Raw genomic sequence first — 19,312 nt, forward strand, 5'->3', positions numbered from 1 at the left:
CAGTAGGGGAGTATATTAATACACTACATTACATGTGCATATACACACATTTACTAAATAAAAAACTTAATGGAAGTGCTTCTTTAAGAAATGTGAAAAAAAAATCTGCTTGTCTAATCTAATTGATCAATCAGTCTAATCTATTGACTTAAAAAAGTACAAATGGAGAGTAGTATTAAAAAAAAATATAAAGGGAAAGTTGCTGAACTATATAGGTCCATTTGGCCACATTTCAGTTCATATTGTGAACCCTTCTCATGGCTTGAGAAAGGTTCACACTACAGACCGAAATGGGCCAATAAGGTTCAGTAATTAACATTGTATTTTTTATTTATTTATTTTAAGTGTTACCCCCATTTGTATATTTTTATATTCAGATCTGGCACCCGGACTTATTCTTCACAACAAGCTGGTGCTGGTTTATTATCTTTTCTGTCTATCAATGGATCATCTATCTATCTCTCTTCCATCCCTTCCATCAGTATACAGTATATGACTATATTGTATATATCACTGTAATTATATTTATGTGTTATCTTTGTAAAGAGTAATTCTAGCTGACGCTCTCTGTGTACAGTATCTAGAAGATCTGTTATTGGTACAAGCCTAGACACACAAACGTGTAATCATTAAGTCATTTATGCAAGACAGGTCCTCCGTTCTGGAGTGATGTGGAGCCATGTATGATCTCACCACAGAAAGTCCTCTGATTTTCCCCAGTGGAAAAGTGCAATTACTGAACTGGAGTGAAACAACATCAGATAATAGTTCTTTTTTGTTAAACATGATTCATCTTTTGGGCATATTTCAACTTGTTTTTACTGGAAGGTTTCCAACAGTATACATCATGTAACCTGCCCTCGGAATTATTCAGATTAAAAGAACACTTCAGTGCTAAAAAAACTATACATATCATGTATATCTCACTTCTCAAGTTTTCTCTTGTGGGCAAAAACCTGGGGCATAGAGGGTGTTAATGGATAGATACTCTTGGCATGTCATCGGCATGTGCCACCAGCATTGGACAACCCCAATACAGGAGTATAGAAATTAGGGAAGATTTATTAAACGGAGTCTGTCGGCACAAAATGAGTAACCAAAATGTCCCCTCCCACCACTTTGCCTTTATTGGAACCAGAGAAGGGTACAGATAGCGGGCTTGGGAAGATACACTGAACTCTTTGACCACACCAAGGTGGACTGACAAGCTGTTCTTCATTTGAATTTTTATTTTTTGCTGCCTCCCTTTAAGGAAATCTGACATAGGCTAGTGACACACTGCAGCATCCTGTCTGTTATGTGTCTGTGGCCCATAGTTTTGGAGAACTTTACAGTTTATCAGATGCAGGGCTGCCTCGGTATTCATTAGCTGCCAGCTAGCCCCACACTCCTGCCACTGATGGACAGCTTTCTCCCTATCATTGTGCATAGGTCAATCTGCCGGGGTGGGCCGAGTGAAATACCAAGGATGCCACAGCTCGAGTACTGCAGTGAGAAAGTCTCCATCTTCACTAGTGCTGCCTCCGTAATCCTCTTCATTTATATAGCATCAACAATTCAGAGGCAACATGTACAGAAAACTCCTGCATTACAGCACAAATTAACAATTCATGCACAAGGATTGGGCCCCCTGCGTTCAGGAGGAAAGAGGGGGACACAAGCAGATACTCTACTTTAGTCATTATCTGTAGGCAGCTACCATTTTACACACAAGTCCAATTTTGCCAGTCTTCCTGTAAGACATTTATTGAAATTCCAGAAAAAAAGTTTAAAACATGCCATGTACACTTTGAATATGTATTTAAACAACTTCTTTTACATTAAAGGGATTGTACACTACTGGACAGTCCCTGCTTAGTCACTTTAGAGCTTCTTGAAAAATCAAAATCTTTAATACTCACCTCCTACAGTTGTGCTGTCCCTGCGATGTCGGTGCTACTATTCTCAACTAGACACTTTTGACAGCTGTGTGGTTAAAGCCATTGCGGAAGGAAGGTCTCACTGGACAGGGAATAGAGCTGAGGAGGCAAAGGATTGGGAAGTGCTTTGACACTCCCAGAGCACTTAAGCCTTATTTGCATATGAATTAAACCAGCAATTTTTCCATGAGGGGGCAATAGCTTGCATAAGCAAAGGTATGGATGACATTATCTTTCAGAGAGCAACATGAACATATAAAAAGCTTAGGAGGATGGATCATTCTGACAAATTCCCTTTAAGGAAGGGTAGTCCAATAGAGGAGAACCCTTTTACATTTCAATAGATGAACCCTGTTGATTTCTCTTGTACATATCGATCAGTTGGCCTTTTACTATATTTATATATAGTTTATATATAGTTAGACTTTAACCCCTATAGTTACTAGTTACTATAGGGGTTAAAATCCTGGGGAAACGTGCAGAAATTTCTCCCAAATTAGACTTCTTTTTTACAGAGTGGGGAGAGGGCTTGGAGTGTGGGATGGGGTAATATACTAGACATAACTACTATTGACTTCTAAATGTGGTTTGCGAGGTCATGTTGGCAACAGTTCACACAGAACATGAGGTGTAACTCATCGGCATACTCCGTTTGCTTCAAGAGTTCACATTGTCATAGTATCTAAAAAATGGAATTTCCTGTTGAGAAAGTTATTTTTTTAGTTTTAACCTACACACTAAATATATATTTAACCTTTGTGAGACTATAACAAACTTACTGCTTTGTCTGTATGTGAACTATAAGCTTGTAGCCTGATTGATGGAATCTTAGTGAAAGTGATGAATTTGTACGAATCCTGGATTTGTGTTTTTTGTTTTTTCTGTAATTAGTGGCAAAAATTATTACAAGGCAGGGCATGCACTGAGGCTTTTCTATCGCTGTTATATGACCACTATGTAATATTGTATTCCATCATAGTCTTATTACAAAAATGTGTCATTTCAATGCTCCATGTCACTGAGATACCAAGTGTAATGCTTTTCAAGTATTGGGTTCCCTTGACTTTCTGGTTATGGAACACACCAAGCAAGCTGTAAAATACCTCATTATAAAGTTACAATGATTGTATGTAAAATGTCTTGGCCATAGAACTCTTTAAATAAATTGTCCAGTTTAGTTAACCCTTTTTATTTGCCTACAAATTAGGGATTTTAGGTTAATGGAAGAGGACCACTGTTCAACACCTTTATCCATTGGCTGGAGTAAAGAGTGGTTATCAACAGTCTTTCACTACAGTGGATCTGTCCTGCATTACACTGATACCCTATTAAATTTCCTGAAAACTATGTAATACTTAAAGGGGTTGTCCGGTCTTAGGGCAGAAGTCTGCAGTTACGCTATGCGACGGCAGAAGTCTGCAGTTACGCTATGCGACTGCAGACTTGTGAATCCTCACTGTGTGCACACTGCATGCTTTGAGGATTCTCCGATGCCAGGAGCAGGCGGCCATGTGACTGCAAGTAAGTGATTTGCATACTTCCAGCCACATTCTGACTAGACGTGTCCGGTGTCGCTCAATACACTTGCATTGAGCGAGGATGCGCATGTCTTGTCAGCATGTGATTGCATGTATGCAAATGACATACTTGTGGGCATGCACCCTCCGCTTTTGGCGTCAGTACCGCGCTGTGAGGATTTACAAGTCTACAGTCATATGAAGTGACTGCAGACATGTAACCTAAGGCCAGGCAACTTTTTTTTAATTGTTTCTGTTGTGGCACTATAGGAAAATGTAACATTCACTGCCATATTTCCCCACAAATTACAGCTGGTTGATGAGTCTCCACCCTGGGAACACTTTGTAATCGGCTTAATGTATATGGACGTCTGTATTTTGTTTTATTACATGGTCTTCTGTCTGCCTGCAGAGAAGAGAATGCTGAGTCGTCAGCGATCCGTGTAGGATTTGTCACCTACAATAAGGTTCTACACTTCTACAATGTGCACAGCAAACTGGCCCAGCCGCAGATGATGGTGGTGACGGACGTGGCTGAAGTCTTTCTGCCTCTGCTGGATGGTTTTCTTGTCAACTTTAATGAATCCAGAACAGTCATTAACAAGTAATTTACTCTGCTTATTCTGCAGTAAAATGCTTTTTTAGGATATAAAGTTCCAGTGAACTATGTAGTGCTGTGATGGATTTCTCCAGCGTTGTATATTAGGTTGCCTAGACATTCAGTGATGAGATTTCTCTTTCTTTTGCAGCCTGCTTAGTCAGATACCAGATATGTTTGCAGATACTAATGAAAGTGAAACTGTGTTTGCTCCCGTTATCCAGGCGGGCATGGAGGCGCTGAAGGTTAGAACGACTTTTCTATTACTAAAACAATAGGACTTAGTTTTAGTTTTTAAAGACCGTAGGATAACTTGCTGAACATATAATTCTAGGTATGTTGTCTTGTAAAGCTTTGTATTAACCTGTGCATTGCCAGTGCCTGAATTATATAATAAAATAAATTCTCACATTTGCTGAAAAAAGACGCTTGGCAGTGAAAATGTTACTGTCCACTTTACAATTCTGGGTACTTCATGCAATTTTACATTAGATCTTCTGCAAAAGAAATGCAGTAGTTATGAAATACAAATATAAATGCAATATGCCCAAAGTTCATATGCATTGTTATGCCTATGTCTTCATGCAGTTCATTCACTCTCACCCATACAAGTCTATGGGTGCGTGTGAAGCATCGGATTGCACTCGGATGTCATCGCAGTGCAGTCCGATATACGCCGAGTCAGGCCATGGAGGAGATGGAGAAATTACTTTCTCCGTCTCCTCCACAGCTGTGCTGCGATTCTCTAATGCAAGAGGATCGGAGCACTGACACTCGGCTCCCAATCGCAGCAGAGCAGGAACCGGGGGTCATTAGCATATCGCATCTGATGCCCTCGCCTCGGATGCCATACGCTGGTGTAATTCCAGCCTTTGTATCAGACAACATGTCCTGATTAGGTCCAGGGGGTGATTACATGTGAAGCTGGTCGTCTTCCCTCTCCTACAGAGTAAAAAAGGCCCCCTTATTTATCACAGTAACAGAGCTAATCCTTTGTCTCCTCTGTGATTAATATGTGAGGCTGATAACCTGAAGAAAAGTTCCTGTATTCCCCCTGGGGTTAATATTTCCTCATAATGTCACATCCCCTTCCCTTATACACAGAATCACACAGAGAACCAGGGAAGTAAGATTTTACATGCTGTTGCACCACGAGTGCAGAGTTCTGTGCCAAAATATCACACCTAGCTTTTAAATGATACTAAATCTTAATATTGTAAGATTTAGGATCTAAGCCCTTGTATTCTAGCCGTGTCATTTATTCAGAGGCAAAGCATATAATTTAACATATATCCTTGGCAGAGATAATTCTAGCAGTGTCTACAGCATGGTGTAATCTTGGCCATGTGTTTTCCAATTTTCAGTCCGGTGGAGTCAATCATGTTGATCAGCAGTCCTGTGTGTTATGCTTTGTTGCCTCATCCATCTCTAAGACCTGTAGTTGGGGTCAGCAGCCTGATGAGGCATTAGGTTCCTCAAATTTTAGTATTGATTAGCCTCTAAAGGATACTGTGCATTACAAAATGGTGTAGTTAGTTTCTTACTCTACTGTACCATTTCCTCTCATTGTCATGGGATATAAAATTCAGGGAATAATGCATTAGTTAAGTCAGGAGGGCAAATTTCTAGATGTTGGTCTTTATTATAAAATAGTTTCCAAGAAAGTGCCTGCCATTGGTAATTTCTTCTAAACTATTCTAAATTCAATACTTGGTTCTAGTGCTGCGTATCTTAAACAAGCAAATTTTAATGCCCAGCCTGAGCACAATACAAATAAATATTAGTACATTGTGATTTCTAGCGACAAGGTTGAAATTCCCTAAATCCTAAACCCAGATAGGACTAATACAGAGAAGACTATTATCTCTATAATATAACACCAATGGAAAATGTATCATCTCCTTAATACAAACCTTTTTACATGACTTGTAAACTTTTATTTTTACGTGTTTATTATGTAATAATATTCTAGTTATTTGTTCAGCCGCTTTTACAGCTTATTGGAAGACTTTTAAAATCCCAGTTGTGTAAATTGCATACTAACGTGCACATGCTCCTTATTAGAAACCCAAATTTGCTGGAGACAGGAAAAACTGCCTGAGAATACAGTACTAGTGCAAATGTCTGAATGCAAGCACATTAAATGGAATCTGTCAGCAGGTTTTTGTTACCTCATCTGAGAGCAGCCTGATGTAGGCAAAGAGACCCTGAATCCAATGATGTATCACTTAGTTTTCGGGGTGCAGCCGCTCTGATATAATCAGAGCTTTTAGATTTAGCAATACAGCAGAGCTGAGAAAGCTAATCCCGCCCACACCAGGCTCTGAATGTACATAGCTATAGACAGTGAGGTGCTTATCACAGAAGCGGGCGGAGTCAGACTTGGAAGCTCATGCCAGCTAGTCACCACAATGATAATCACCAGGTGATTAAACCTTCAGTCTAAGTGAACAACAGCACACAGCTGAACATGTGACACATCGTTGAATTCTGTGTGTTAACCCCTACCTCATGCTGTCCTCAGATTACATAGCAAAAACCTACTGACAGATTCCCTTTAAGGTGCACTAAACCTAAAATACTAATATGCTTACACTAAAAAGCTGTTAATGACCAATGTAAAATGTAATAGTTTCCATACTATAGCAGAAGCTAAGATATTTTGCCTCATTACTGCACCAGAATCTGCTCTGTATAGTAAAATAGTTTCCCCATACTTAAAACTATAAATGTGTTGGAATATAAATACATGATGTATTTTACATGTCTTTTAGTTTTTCCAAACTCCTGAAAATGTCACATACTTATTGTGAAGGATGGTCATTATAGAAGAAAATGTATTTGTTATAATGAGGACCTTTCACTGGAATATTTTATATTAAACGGAGTCCCTCTTCTAGTTTTTGCTTCTCCTTTGATTTTGGAACAGTTTCTCTTTTGTGCCCTCCATTATGAAGTCACACTTCCTGGTAATAAAGGTGCACATCTTCCCGTCAACCAGCTGGGCTGGTACCACAGAACTTCTCTGTGGGCTCGGCTGTGACTTACTTGGACAAGGATCAGAGGAGAAAAAGTGATCAAAACATGGCCATGTCCACATTCCATGTAAAATGGAGCTTTGGCCACTGGGATGTGCAGGGGGTGCAGTAGCCCTTATTTACTTGAACACAGATGGCAGATTGTTTTATGCATTTTTTCCATTATTCCCTGACATGAATGATTTTTACTACAATCAATGAGATTGTCAAACTTTTCATTTATCAAAAGGATAAGTGATTGCTAGAGTTGAGCAACAAGATTCAGAGGACCCTGACAATGTTGGTAGTCCATGACCGCCAGATAAGAGCCCTGGGAACCTCATCATTCCTGCCGGCATCCCTGGCACCTTTCCTGATTAGGATCTCGTGACTCTTTTTGCTCAAATATAGTGATAAGTTTCTGATTTCTGGGAACAGTGGGGGTCCTGTGTCCACTGTGTGAATACTGGCTGCCGTGCATCGCGCTGACACTGATGAGCGCTGTACTCGGCCATTACCATCAGTCCCATAAACAATGAATTGGCCACTGCTCCATTCAGAGATAGGACATTCCCTTTAATATTTGCATTGATTTCACAATCAGTCTAATTTTATGTGTCTTACATAATTGGATCACCACTTACAGTATACAGTGGAGAGGCCACATGACCAGGAAAAATTGTTACGTGATGAGCACATTTCATTTAAGACAAACGTTTTCAGCTCCGATCATAACACAGCATCACCCAGAGGCGGAAGGGGGCGAAAAAATCAGGTTCCCGTTCCAGTTTTTTTCCATTGCGTGACAGGGGTGCCTGTTTCCATGTTCCCTACCTGGCTTTCTGACCGGCTTCTTCATCTTCAGGTGTTTATCTGGGTGGTAGACCTACCACTAGTATGCTATTACGGTAGGAATGCCATCTTTACATTTTTCATTCATTCTACATTGGGGTATGTTACATGAAGCCCACATGCTGTCATTCGTAATAAAGACGCCCGGATCACAAACACTCAGTATGGGACCTGATGATACCTGTATATATTCTCAAAAAATGCTTTTAAAAGGTTTGTCCAGCTTTATTGAGACGGAATTGGTCAGGACAAGTTTTCAGCCTCAGAACGTCAACAAGAATAGTTTGAATATCAGACAAATGAGATCCTGAAAATGGTAAAGACTTACAAGAACACAAAGTTTTTTAGAAAGTTACTCAACCAAGCTTGGACAGCCAGTACCAATGGGATTAAATGTTCTTACATAGTAAGACGTTACAAAGTTCAATAGGACTGTGTTTATGAATGCTATAAGGAATGTGAAGCTGCACAGTAGTATAGTAGGTAAGATGGATAGAAGGAGGACCGATCCTGTTCTGTTAGATTCCTTATACACTGTGTTTTACTGTGTGCGACTGATGAAAACCTTGGGCTTTTGCATTTATCAAATACCCATTGGTTTCCAAGTAGTGTCTTCCATGCCACTACTGAGATTTGATCACTTCTCACCTCCCCTAGCAAACATATATAGGAGAGTTGACCACACATGAGGATGACCCTCTTAACTGAAGTCTATGGGAGTTATAGAGACAGCCAAACCAGTAACTCACCGAGACTTAAAAAGAGAGATCTAAATGCAAGTAGGGGTTCCAAAGGTGAGCAGTGTATGTACTATCCATACAAATAGTTACCACCAGATGCATTACTAAAAAAATTTTGGAATGGAAGCCGCCTAGTTAGGTAGGATGAGTGGTGAAGGCCCCCCCCCAGGGCATATGTTCCACATGGTCTTATAGTCGATTCTGTCTACATATTAATGTTTCATTATGGATCCATTTCTTATAGCAGATGATTCAAGGTAATGGTCACTCTCACAGGCTTCTTCATCTAGTGACAATACATTTTATAATATTCCGTTTGATGTTACCAACATAAAGAAGTCACAATGTGCCACAGCAAAATACATAGTACAGCTGTTCTAAAGGTCTCCATCTGAAAGGTGTATTCCTTTACTCTGACAACTCCCTCCCAATCACCATATTCCCCCATGTAAAATAACGGCCTCTACTCTCTTCTGGTGCCAGCACCATTCCAGCAACGCTGGGCTTCCCTGGGTTCGCGTGATGTTATGTCATGTGAGCCCTGCAGCCAATCAGTAGCCGCTAATGAGCTTCTTCACTCTCAATTCCTTCAGACGCAACTGACATCCGGAAACGGGAGCTGCTGCTACTTCCTGGCTTCCTCCAAATGTCAGTTATATCTGAAGCAAGTGAGAATGAAGTGGTCGCTGATGGCCTGCAGGGCTCATGTGACATAACAATGTCACAGGAGACCCAGCACTGACGTCACTGGAATGGCGTCGGCACCAGAGGTGAGTATAGACTGTTATTATTTTACATGGGGGAATATGGTGATTGAGAAGGGGTTGTCCGGCTAGTGGACAAGCCAACAAGTCTTACATGAGAGCTGTCATACGTGAGAAGTAAAAACAACAGTTACTGGATGGTAGCACAGATAAGCTTATAGTATCATACAGTTTATCATTGCTTTGCATGGATGAGTATCCATCTATATTCAGTCCTCCTTAGTATATACCGTTATAAATGCTCCCATTTTCTTCACTCCAAGGCTGCAGAATGTGCTGGGAAACTCTTCATCTTCCATTCATCTCTTCCAACTGCAGAAGCCCCAGGAAAACTGAAGAACAGAGATGACAGAAGAGTAATTAACACGGACAAAGAAAAGGTACAAAAAGTCAAGTATTCTGAATCTGGAGATGACCTGAAAGCTAAGATGGATTCAGTTCTGTAACTATTTACTGTGTTACTTTCTATACCTTCAGCACATATGTTCATCCATACTGGGAGTTCATCGTGGCATTGGACATAAAAACATAAGCCCCCATTCATCATTGCCTTTGCGCCTTTTGTTTGCACCCAATTGATTATTCTTTTTGCGCCCTTTTTTAAGTCTATTTTATATGTGCTTGCCTGTTTTTTTCCCGCAATTCTTGCAATTCCACATGATTTTGCCTGATTCATCTATTGTGACTTATTAAAAAGTCGCAGAATTTGCGTGATTAAATGTATTTGCTCTTTTTACACTTTTCCTATCTAATGAATTATGTTTCTTCATATACAAATTAATTCTATATCAATGACTTATTATATATAATGTACCTTTAGAATTTAGTCTCTATAGAAAGCCTTGGAAACAAATAATTACGCTTTCTGCTACAGTAAATGCTAATGATTTTTCTTACTCAACTGTTTCCTATTGTGCATTGATTACATGCTAATTCTTCTACATAAAGAATTGATGTTGTTTAAATACCAAGCTAATTAGCCATTTAATACGGATTTCATTGCAGTTACAGTCTAATTACTCTTCCAAAACAGTTTAATATGTCATGTTCTAGAGGAATTGGTAGGCATAATGCGTTTTATTTGTCTTTCTTCAATATTATTCATATCACCTAAATCACGTTGTCATTAATTACTAGTCTTTTATTAGGCTTTCCGGCAGCTTTTTTTTCATTTGTAAAAGACGGCATGATTTTCATGCAGTTTAAATATAATATCCCCGATTCATCAAGACCAGCGATCTTCACTCCGGTCTTGATAAGGAATGAATGAATCAGGAGAGGTGTAAAGTGGCGTGTGCACTGGAGTAAGATTTGTAGCCTAGTGAACACCATCGCTGGTCATTAATTTGATGGACAGTGGTCTCCACGCCCCCATCCCGCGACAGCTCCACCCACTTTGTCATAGCTGGGGGTGAAAAAGGCGTCAGAGCGCCAAAAGTCGCAACATTTTACTGCAGTCTCGAGTTTTCAAAGCTTTTTCCATTAGAATTTTGGATTTTTACGCTAGAATTTCTGCAGCTATTAGGGTACTTGCATTTTTTTTTGTGTGCATTTTTAATCTGTGTTTTTTTCCTCTTATTGGTAGGTCATGTATTAAATAAAGCTGCTTTGTTTGTGATACTTCACGGTATTTGCCTTTGATAAAACTTTTTTGATACAGTCATGTGTGATATACCTTCATTTTTTAGTGCTTTTTCACAGCAGAAAGCTAAAAAAATATATATCATTTTTTTACCTGCAATCTTTCTGCATCTAGCGCAATTCTAATTGGATAATTAGCTCATAAAACCCAGCGTACTCACAGGAGTAACTGACATGTTGCGGATTGGCTGGCTCACAGCTAAAACACCCACCTCCAGTGGCCAGTGGCTTCGTCATTTTGAAACAAACCATGAGGCCATTGGTTGCTGCAGATGGGCAGTGTTTCGGCTGCACGGCCAGCTCAGCTGTCTGATCTCATCCCTTTTAACCACATACATAGCAGCAAATATGAACACTTTTTTTCTCCAATCTAGACCCTCTTCCTGCCGCAGTCTAATGCATATGAAAGCCTGGCCAAGGATTGTGTGGCAAATGGATGCTGTGTTGACCTCTTCCTCTTCCCTAACCAGTATATTGATGTGGCATCAATGGGTCTGGTAACAATGCTGACTGGAGGAACACTTTACAAGTATAACCATTTCCAGGTAAAAACATTGCTCATTGTCAAGGATATTATGGAGGAATTATCCCTCTTAAATTAAAAATGAAAGAAGTCATCCAGTTGTCGTCATCTGTCAGGTTGTTAGATAAGCTGTTCAAGGGAATCTGTCAGCAGGTTTTTGCTACCTCATCTAAGAGTAGCATAATGTAGGGACAGAGACCCTGATTCCAGCAATGTACCCGGCACATCAGTTGTGATACAACAAGAATGTTCTCTGCTGTACCTGTAGCAGAGCTCAAAAAGCTAACCACACCACAGCTTTCTATGTACATTGTATATTGACAGTAAGCTGCTAATTAGTGCTGAGGACTTGGTTGGACCAGGAGGCACATGGACAGCTAGTACGGCAATGATAATCTCGTGCTGATAAAACACTGATTGTATTGAAAAAACAGCACACAGCCTAATAAGAGACATCACTTAAATCAGTGTTTTAGCCCCTACCTCATGCTGCCCTCAGATTACATAGCAAAAGCCTGCTGACAGATTCACTTTAACAGTTTTACGGCTATATCTGTTTGTGGGAAAACTGAGTTAGGCTGTGTTCCCAGGATGCGTTTTTTAAGCGTTTCCGCAGCGGCAAAAACGCTGCAGAAACGCTTAAAAAACGCTTGGTAGAAGGTCTGCCATGTTCCCCAATGATAATCCGCACATGCTGTGCACATGCTGCGGAAATTTCCGCTGCGGATTATCATTGCGGAAAAATACGCAGCACTACCAATTATTTTGCGGAAGCGCTGTGTTTTCACTGCCATTGACTTGCATTGGAACGCATGTATTCCGCTTCACTAGATAAGCACATGCGGAATACATGCGTTCAGTGTTTGGATGGTACCCGGGTCTGGAGAAGAGGAGACTCTCCTCTGGACCCGGGTACCATAGAAACTGTGAAAAAAAGAATAAAATAAAAAATACAGATTATATTTACCTTCTGATGGCACCCGCTGCACTCGTCCTTTCATGCCGACAGCTAGTGATGGACTGAAGGACCTGCGCTGACGTCATAGTCATGTGACGGGTCACGCGACGCTGACGTCGGCAGGTCCTTCAGTGTACTGCTGCCGGCAGGCAGGATGGAGGGAAACAAGACTCCGGGGGCCATCAGAGGGTAAGTATATATTTATTTTTTTATTTTTTACCATTCTTTCGGTCACAGTATATAAATCCATGCCGGTTGCATGGATTTATATAGTGTGAACAAGTTGTCAAGCACTTTCCAAGTGATGCTAAAATTGCTTGGAAAGCGCTTGTCAACCCGCATGCGGAAATGCATGTGAAGAACGCTTCACTTCCGCTTGTCCCTGGCAGGAAAATGCATGTACAATCCACATGTACAATCCGCATGTACAATCCGCATGTACAATCCGCATGCTTTTTTTCTGCCAGGGAGATGCAGAAACGCTCAGGAAAAATTCCTGAGCATTTCTGCATCGTGGGCACATAGCCTTACAGCTCTACTAGATTTGAGTGTTTATACTGCCTAGTTATGCTGTTTTACTAGGCTTTGATCACATGTTGGTGCCGGGTTGTATTTATTTTGGGAAAATTTGACACGAAACTTCAACACGGTCGGAACATGTGAAATTGGACTGGGAAACTTGACATTGATGAGAATAGTAAGATGAGCATGTGGGAGCTGCTATAGTTTATACATAAAATAAAAATATATGTGCCCTGCATTAAGGGAAAGTTCACTCCTTATAAACCTATACATTTACAGAGTTAGCCTTATGTACATAATGCCAAGTGCATTAATTTATACAATGTGAGCGTGCTATCACCTGAAACATGGAGCTCCCAGTATGCTAAAACCACCAGACGATAACTCTCATTCTGGCCTCCTAACCCATTAGATGCTATGCTTGATAGTGACTGCAGCGCCAAAACAGTTGGATAGATAGAGGACACCGTAGTAACGCACTTTAGTGTAGTACTGATCAAATGATTGATTGTCTCAGTCCCCTATTGCAACCACACATTATATCGCCGCAACTATAATGATCCATACTGAAAATTAATATTTTTTTCAGCTCACTGTCAAAAAAATGGCATACAAAAAAATAAACACATTTATCCCCCTCCAAAAAGGGAATACAACTCTATTTATGTTATGTACTTCAAATTAAAAAAAACACTACTTGTCATTCAAAAACACAAGTTCTCTTACATAAACGTCAAAGGATATAGGACAAATGTGGCTTTAAAAGTGTGAAAAACACACAAAAAAATCTGTGTACTTATAGCTTAAGCAGTTACTACTGGCTGCAGTTTTTTTTGAGGTAAAAATATTTTTTTCTGAAAGACAAACAAAAAATACTGGGGCTGATTAAGTAAGCTATAAGCACCAGAAATCTGACTTATAATATGCCAAAAAAACAACGAAAGTCATATTTTTGTCATTTATTTTAGACTTGTTTGATAAAGGGTATCATAATTTGGGTGACAAATGTATGGCCTAAATTGAGATCTCCTGTGCCAAAATTGTGTCCCAATTTGGTGTTTCTTAGTTGACCAAAGTAAGCCAACTAATACAGTGGTGTGAAGAAATGTGTTTACCCCCTTCCTGATTTTTTATTCTTTTGCATGTTTGTCACACTTAAATGTTTCAGATCACAAAACAAATTTAAATATTAGACAAAGATAACACAAGTAAACACAAAATGCAGTTTTTAATGAAGGCCTTTATTAAGGGAAAAAGAAATCCAAACCCACAGGGCCCTGTGTGAAAAAGTGATTGCCCCCTAAACCTAATAACTGGTTGGGCCACCCTTAGCAGCAACAACTGCAATCAAGCATTTGTGATAACTGGCAATGAGTCTTTTACAACACTCTGGAGGAATTTTGGCCCACTCATATTTGCAAAATTGTTGTAATTCAGCCACATTGGAGGGTTTCCGAGCATGAACCGCCTTTTTAAGGTCATGCCACAGCATCTCAATCGGATTAAGGTCAGGACTTTGACTAGGCCACTCCTAAGTCATAATTTTGTTTTTCTTAAGCCATTGAGAGGTGGACTTGCTGGCGTGTTTTGGATCATTGTCTTGCTGCATAACCCAAGTGCATTTCAGCTTGAGGTCACGAGCAGATGGCCGGACATTTTCCTTCAAGATTTTTTGGTAGACAGCAGAATTCATGGTTCCATTTACCACAACAAGTCTTCCGGGCCCTGAAGCAGCAAAACAACTGCTGACCATCACACTACCACCACCATATTTTACTGTTGGTACGATGTTCCTTTTCTGAAATGCTGTGTTACTTCCACGCAAGATGTAATTAGACATACAGTACAGACCAAAAGTTTGGACACACCTTCTCATTTAAAGATTTTTCTGTATTTTCATGACTATGAAAATTATACATTCACACTGAAGGCATCAAAACTATGAATTAACACATGTGGAATTATATACTTAACAAAAAAGTGTGAAACAACTAAAAATATGTCTTATATTCTAGGTTCTTCAAAGTAGCCACCTTTTGCTTTGATGACTGCTTTGCACACTCTTGGCATTCTCTTGATGAGCTTCAAGAGGTAGTCACCGGAAATGGTTTTCACTTCACAGGTGTGCCCTGTCAGGTTTAATAAGTGGGATTTCTTGCCTTATAAATGGGGTTGGGACCATCAGTTGTGTTGTGCAGAAGTCTGGTGGATACACAGCTGATAGTCCTACTGAATAGACTGTTAGAATTTGTATTATGGCAAGAAAAAAGCAGCTAAGTAAAGAAAAACGAGTGGCCATCATTACTTTAAGATATGAAGGTCAGTCAGTGCGAAAAATTGGGCAAACTTTGAATGTGTCCCCAAGTGCAGTTGCAAAAACCATCAAGCGCTACAAAGAAACTGGCTCACATGAGGACCGCCCCAGGAAAGGAAGACCAAGAGTCACCTCTGCTTCTGAGGATAAGTTTATCCGAGTCACCAGCCTCAGAAATCACAGGTTAACAGCAGCTCAGATTAGAGACCAGGTCAATGCCACACAGAGTTCTAGCAGTAGACACATCTCTTCAACAACTGATAAGAGGAGACTTTGTGCAGCTGGCCTTCAAGGTAAAATAGCTGCTAGGAAACCACTGCTAAGGACAGGCAATAAGCAGAAGAGACTTGTTTGGGCTAAAGAACACAATGAATGGACATTAGACCAATGGAAATCTGTGCTTTGTTCTGATGAGTCCAAATTTGAGATCTTTGGTTCCAACCACCGTGTCTTTGTGCGATGCAGAAAAGGTGAACGGATGGACTCTACATGCCTGGTTCCCACCGTGAAGCATGGAGGAGGAGGTGTGATGGTGTGGGGGTGCTTTGCTGGTGACACTGTTGGAGATTTATTCAAAATTGAAGGCATACTGAACCAGCATGGCTACCACAGCATCTTGCAGCGGCATGCTATTCCATCCTGTTTGCGTTTAGTTGGACCATCCTTTATTTTTCAACAGGACAATGACCCCAAATACACCTCCAGGCTGTGTAAGGGCTATTTGACCAAGAAGGAGAGTGATGGGGTGCTACGCCAGATGACCTGGCCTCCACAGTCACCAGACCTGAACCCAATCGAGATGGTTTGGGGTGAGCTGGACCGCAGAGTGAAGGCAAAAGGGCGAACAAGTGCTAAGCATCTCTGGGAACTCCTTCAAGATTGTTGGAGGACCATTTCCGGTGACTACCTCTTGAAGCTCATCAAGAGAATGCCAAGAGTGTGCAAAGCAGTCATCAAAGCAAAAGGTGGCTACTTTGAAGAACCTAGAATATAAGACATATTTTCAGTTGTTTCACACTTTTTTGTTAACTATATAATTCCACATGTGTTAATTCATAGTTTTGATGCCTTCAGTGTGAATGTACAATTTTCATAGTCATGAAAATACAGAAAAATCTTTAAATGAGAAGGTGTGTCCAAACTTTTGGTCTGTACTGTACACTTTCCAAAAAGTTCAACTTTTGTCTCGTCAGTCCATAGAGTATTCTCCCAAAAGTCTTGGCGATCATCAAGATGTTTTCTGGCAAATCTGAGACAAGCCTTTATGTTTTTTTTTGCTCAGGAGTGGTTTTTGTCTTGGAACTCTGCCATGCATGCCATTTTTGCCCAGTCTCTTTCTTATGGTGAAGTTATGAACACTAACCTTAGCTGAAGCAAGTGAGGCCTGCAGTTCTTTGGATGTTGTTGTGGGGTCTTTTATGACCTCTTGGATGAGTTATCGCTGCACTCTTGGGGTAGTTTTGGTCAGCTGGCCACTCCTGGGAAGGTTCACCACTGTTCCATGTTTTCGCCATTTGTGGATAATGGCTCTCACTGTGATTCACTGGAGTCCCAAAGCTTTAGAAATGGCTTTATAACTTTCTCCAGACTGATAGATCTCAAATACTTTGTTTCTCATTTGTTTCTGAATTTCTTTGGATCGCAGCATGATGTCTAGCTTTTGAGGATGTTTTGGTCTACGTCACTTTGTCAGGTAGGTCCTATTTAAGTGATTTCTTGACTGAGAATCAGGTGTTGCCGTAATCAGGCCTGTGTATGACTAGGGAAATTGAACTCAGCTTCCCAAAGATGTGATAAACCACAGTTAATTTATGTTTTAAAGGGGGGTGGGGCAATCACTTTTTCACACAGGACCCTGTAGGTTTGGATTTCTTTTTCCCTTAATAATAAAGACCTTCATTTAAAAACTGCATTTTGTGCTTACTTGTGTTATCTTTGTCTAATAAACGTTTCTGATCACAAAACAAATAAGTGTGACAAACATTCAAAATAATAAGAAATCAGGAAGGGGGCAAACAGTTTTTCACACCACTGTAGATGCTGTAAACATAGGGTTAGTTTACACTGGCCAACCCACTGCCATAAATGATCATCAATCAGCTGCACAGAAGCCATTCGGCAGTGGTTTAAAAGCCTGTTTAAGGAGGCCAGACTCCGGACGGTGTGCTGCGAGAATGATGATTTTTAAGTGAACTTAGAAATAGTTTCATCTAATGAAGGAGAGTTTTTCTCATTCGTCTGGTGATTGACAGCCTATTTACACTACCCGATAATCGAGAAAAAGCGTTCTTAGAAATGCTTATTCCCGGTAATTGTGCTGTGTAAATGCATTCACAGTCCATGTAATGTAAAGATGCATGAAACTTCTCATCCAGTATGAGGCATTTTGATAAAACTTGGTTAATGGGTGTCTTAGGAAATCAGTCTGACTGTATGTGAAACTACCCTAAGGGGTTAATCCTAGACATGGAGGCTTAGTTACATTCCTGCAAATAAGTTGTGTTTTGCTGCCATCTACTGGATAAGTGTACACTGCACATGTCTAATGTGAGGCTTTCTCTTTGCTGCTATAGGTACATAGTGATGGACAGCAGTTTATTAATGATCTCAGGAAGGATATTGAAAAGCGAATAGGATTCGATGCCATCATGAGAGTCCGTACAAGTACAGGTAACACTTTATTCTGTGTGGACAGGCTTTCATTTACTTTTTATGTGTGTGTGTTTTTTTTCTTACACATTTTGTAAATGCTGGAGCGCTGATGTATATTGTGTTATTAATAATGACTGTTGCTATAGCAATGGATACAAAATTTGTCAGTCCAGTAAGGGTCAGGTTGTTTTTTTTTCATTAAATAACCTAAAACCATTGTGTGCCTTTCATTCTTTAAAAAAAATGACCTGTTACAATCCAATTTATTGCACTCAGCACAGAGGTCAAGGGCTGGCAAATTTGACAAAATTACATGAATTTGCATCCGTTTTTAAATCCATTTTTCAGTTGCCATCGACTTTGATATATAAAATAAGCATACATAAAGTTATTAATGTCAGGCTGCACCGCAGACTTTGTAGCGGAAGCACAATGACCCACATTTATCAAAAGTGGCATCATTTTAACCAGTTAGTTTTCTCTTGGCTAATGTATTGATAAATGTTCCGAGAAATTTATAATCGCACGCGTTGTCTTTGATAAATCTGTCCCAACATATATTCCTGCCATTAACATTTTCCCTGGCTAAAATGCCGGCATATTTTCTACACCAGCATCTGTGAGTATAGAGACTTTTCTCTTTAAAAGTTGTGTGTTTGTTAATGTGAATAAATCCTGGCTAAGTAACAAGCTTCACTTACACAAACGTGTGTCTACAGGGGGTTGTGCATTTATGGTATAGCCACAGAATAAGCCATAAATGTACAGTTATATGAAAAAGTTTGGGCACCCCTAGTAATCTTAAGCTTAATGTTTTATAAAAATTGGTGTTTTTGCAACAGCTATTTCAGTTTGATATATGTAATAACTGTTGGACACAGTAATGTTTCTGCCTTGAAATGAGGTTTATTGTACTAACAGAAAATGTGCAATCTGCATTCAAACAAAATTTGACAGGTGCATAAGTATGGGTACCATTATCATTTTCTTGTTTTAAATACTCCTACCTACTTTTTACTGACTTACTAAAGCACTTTTTTTGGTTTTGTAGCCTCATTGAGCTTTGAACTTCATAGCCAGGTGTATGCAATCATGAGAAAAGCTACTTAAAGTGGCCACTTGCAAGTTGTTCTCCTGTTTGAATCTCCTCTGAAGAGTGGCATCATGGGCTCCTCAAAACAATTGTCAAATGATCTGAAAACAAAGATTATTCAACATAGTTGTTCAGGGGAAGGATACAAAAAGCTGTCTCAGAGATTTAACCTGTCAGTTTCCACTGTGAGGAACATAGTAAG

General features: G+C 39.9%; 1 protein-coding gene across 2 annotated transcripts in view; it reads left to right on the forward strand.

Annotated features, from left to right (window-relative positions):
* SEC24D (SEC24 homolog D, COPII coat complex component) overlaps positions 1–19,312 on the forward strand; it is a 132,773-nt gene that overhangs the window by 92,321 nt on the left and 21,140 nt on the right. For both annotated transcript variants that reach the window (XM_073639814.1, XM_073639806.1), the window contains 5 exons: positions 3,849–4,040; positions 4,186–4,279; positions 9,671–9,787; positions 11,423–11,593; positions 17,939–18,035. In XM_073639814.1, the coding sequence (XP_073495915.1) occupies positions 3,849–4,040; positions 4,186–4,279; positions 9,671–9,787; positions 11,423–11,593; positions 17,939–18,035 (671 nt within the window). The remainder of the gene's footprint in view (positions 1–3,848; positions 4,041–4,185; positions 4,280–9,670; positions 9,788–11,422; positions 11,594–17,938; positions 18,036–19,312) is intronic.

Source organism: Phyllobates terribilis, unplaced genomic scaffold (assembly GCF_046119375.1).
Source record: "Phyllobates terribilis strain yellow unplaced genomic scaffold, ASM4611937v1 Scaffold_1__5_contigs__length_1240528914, whole genome shotgun sequence".
NCBI lineage: Eukaryota > Metazoa > Chordata > Amphibia > Anura > Dendrobatidae > Phyllobates > Phyllobates terribilis.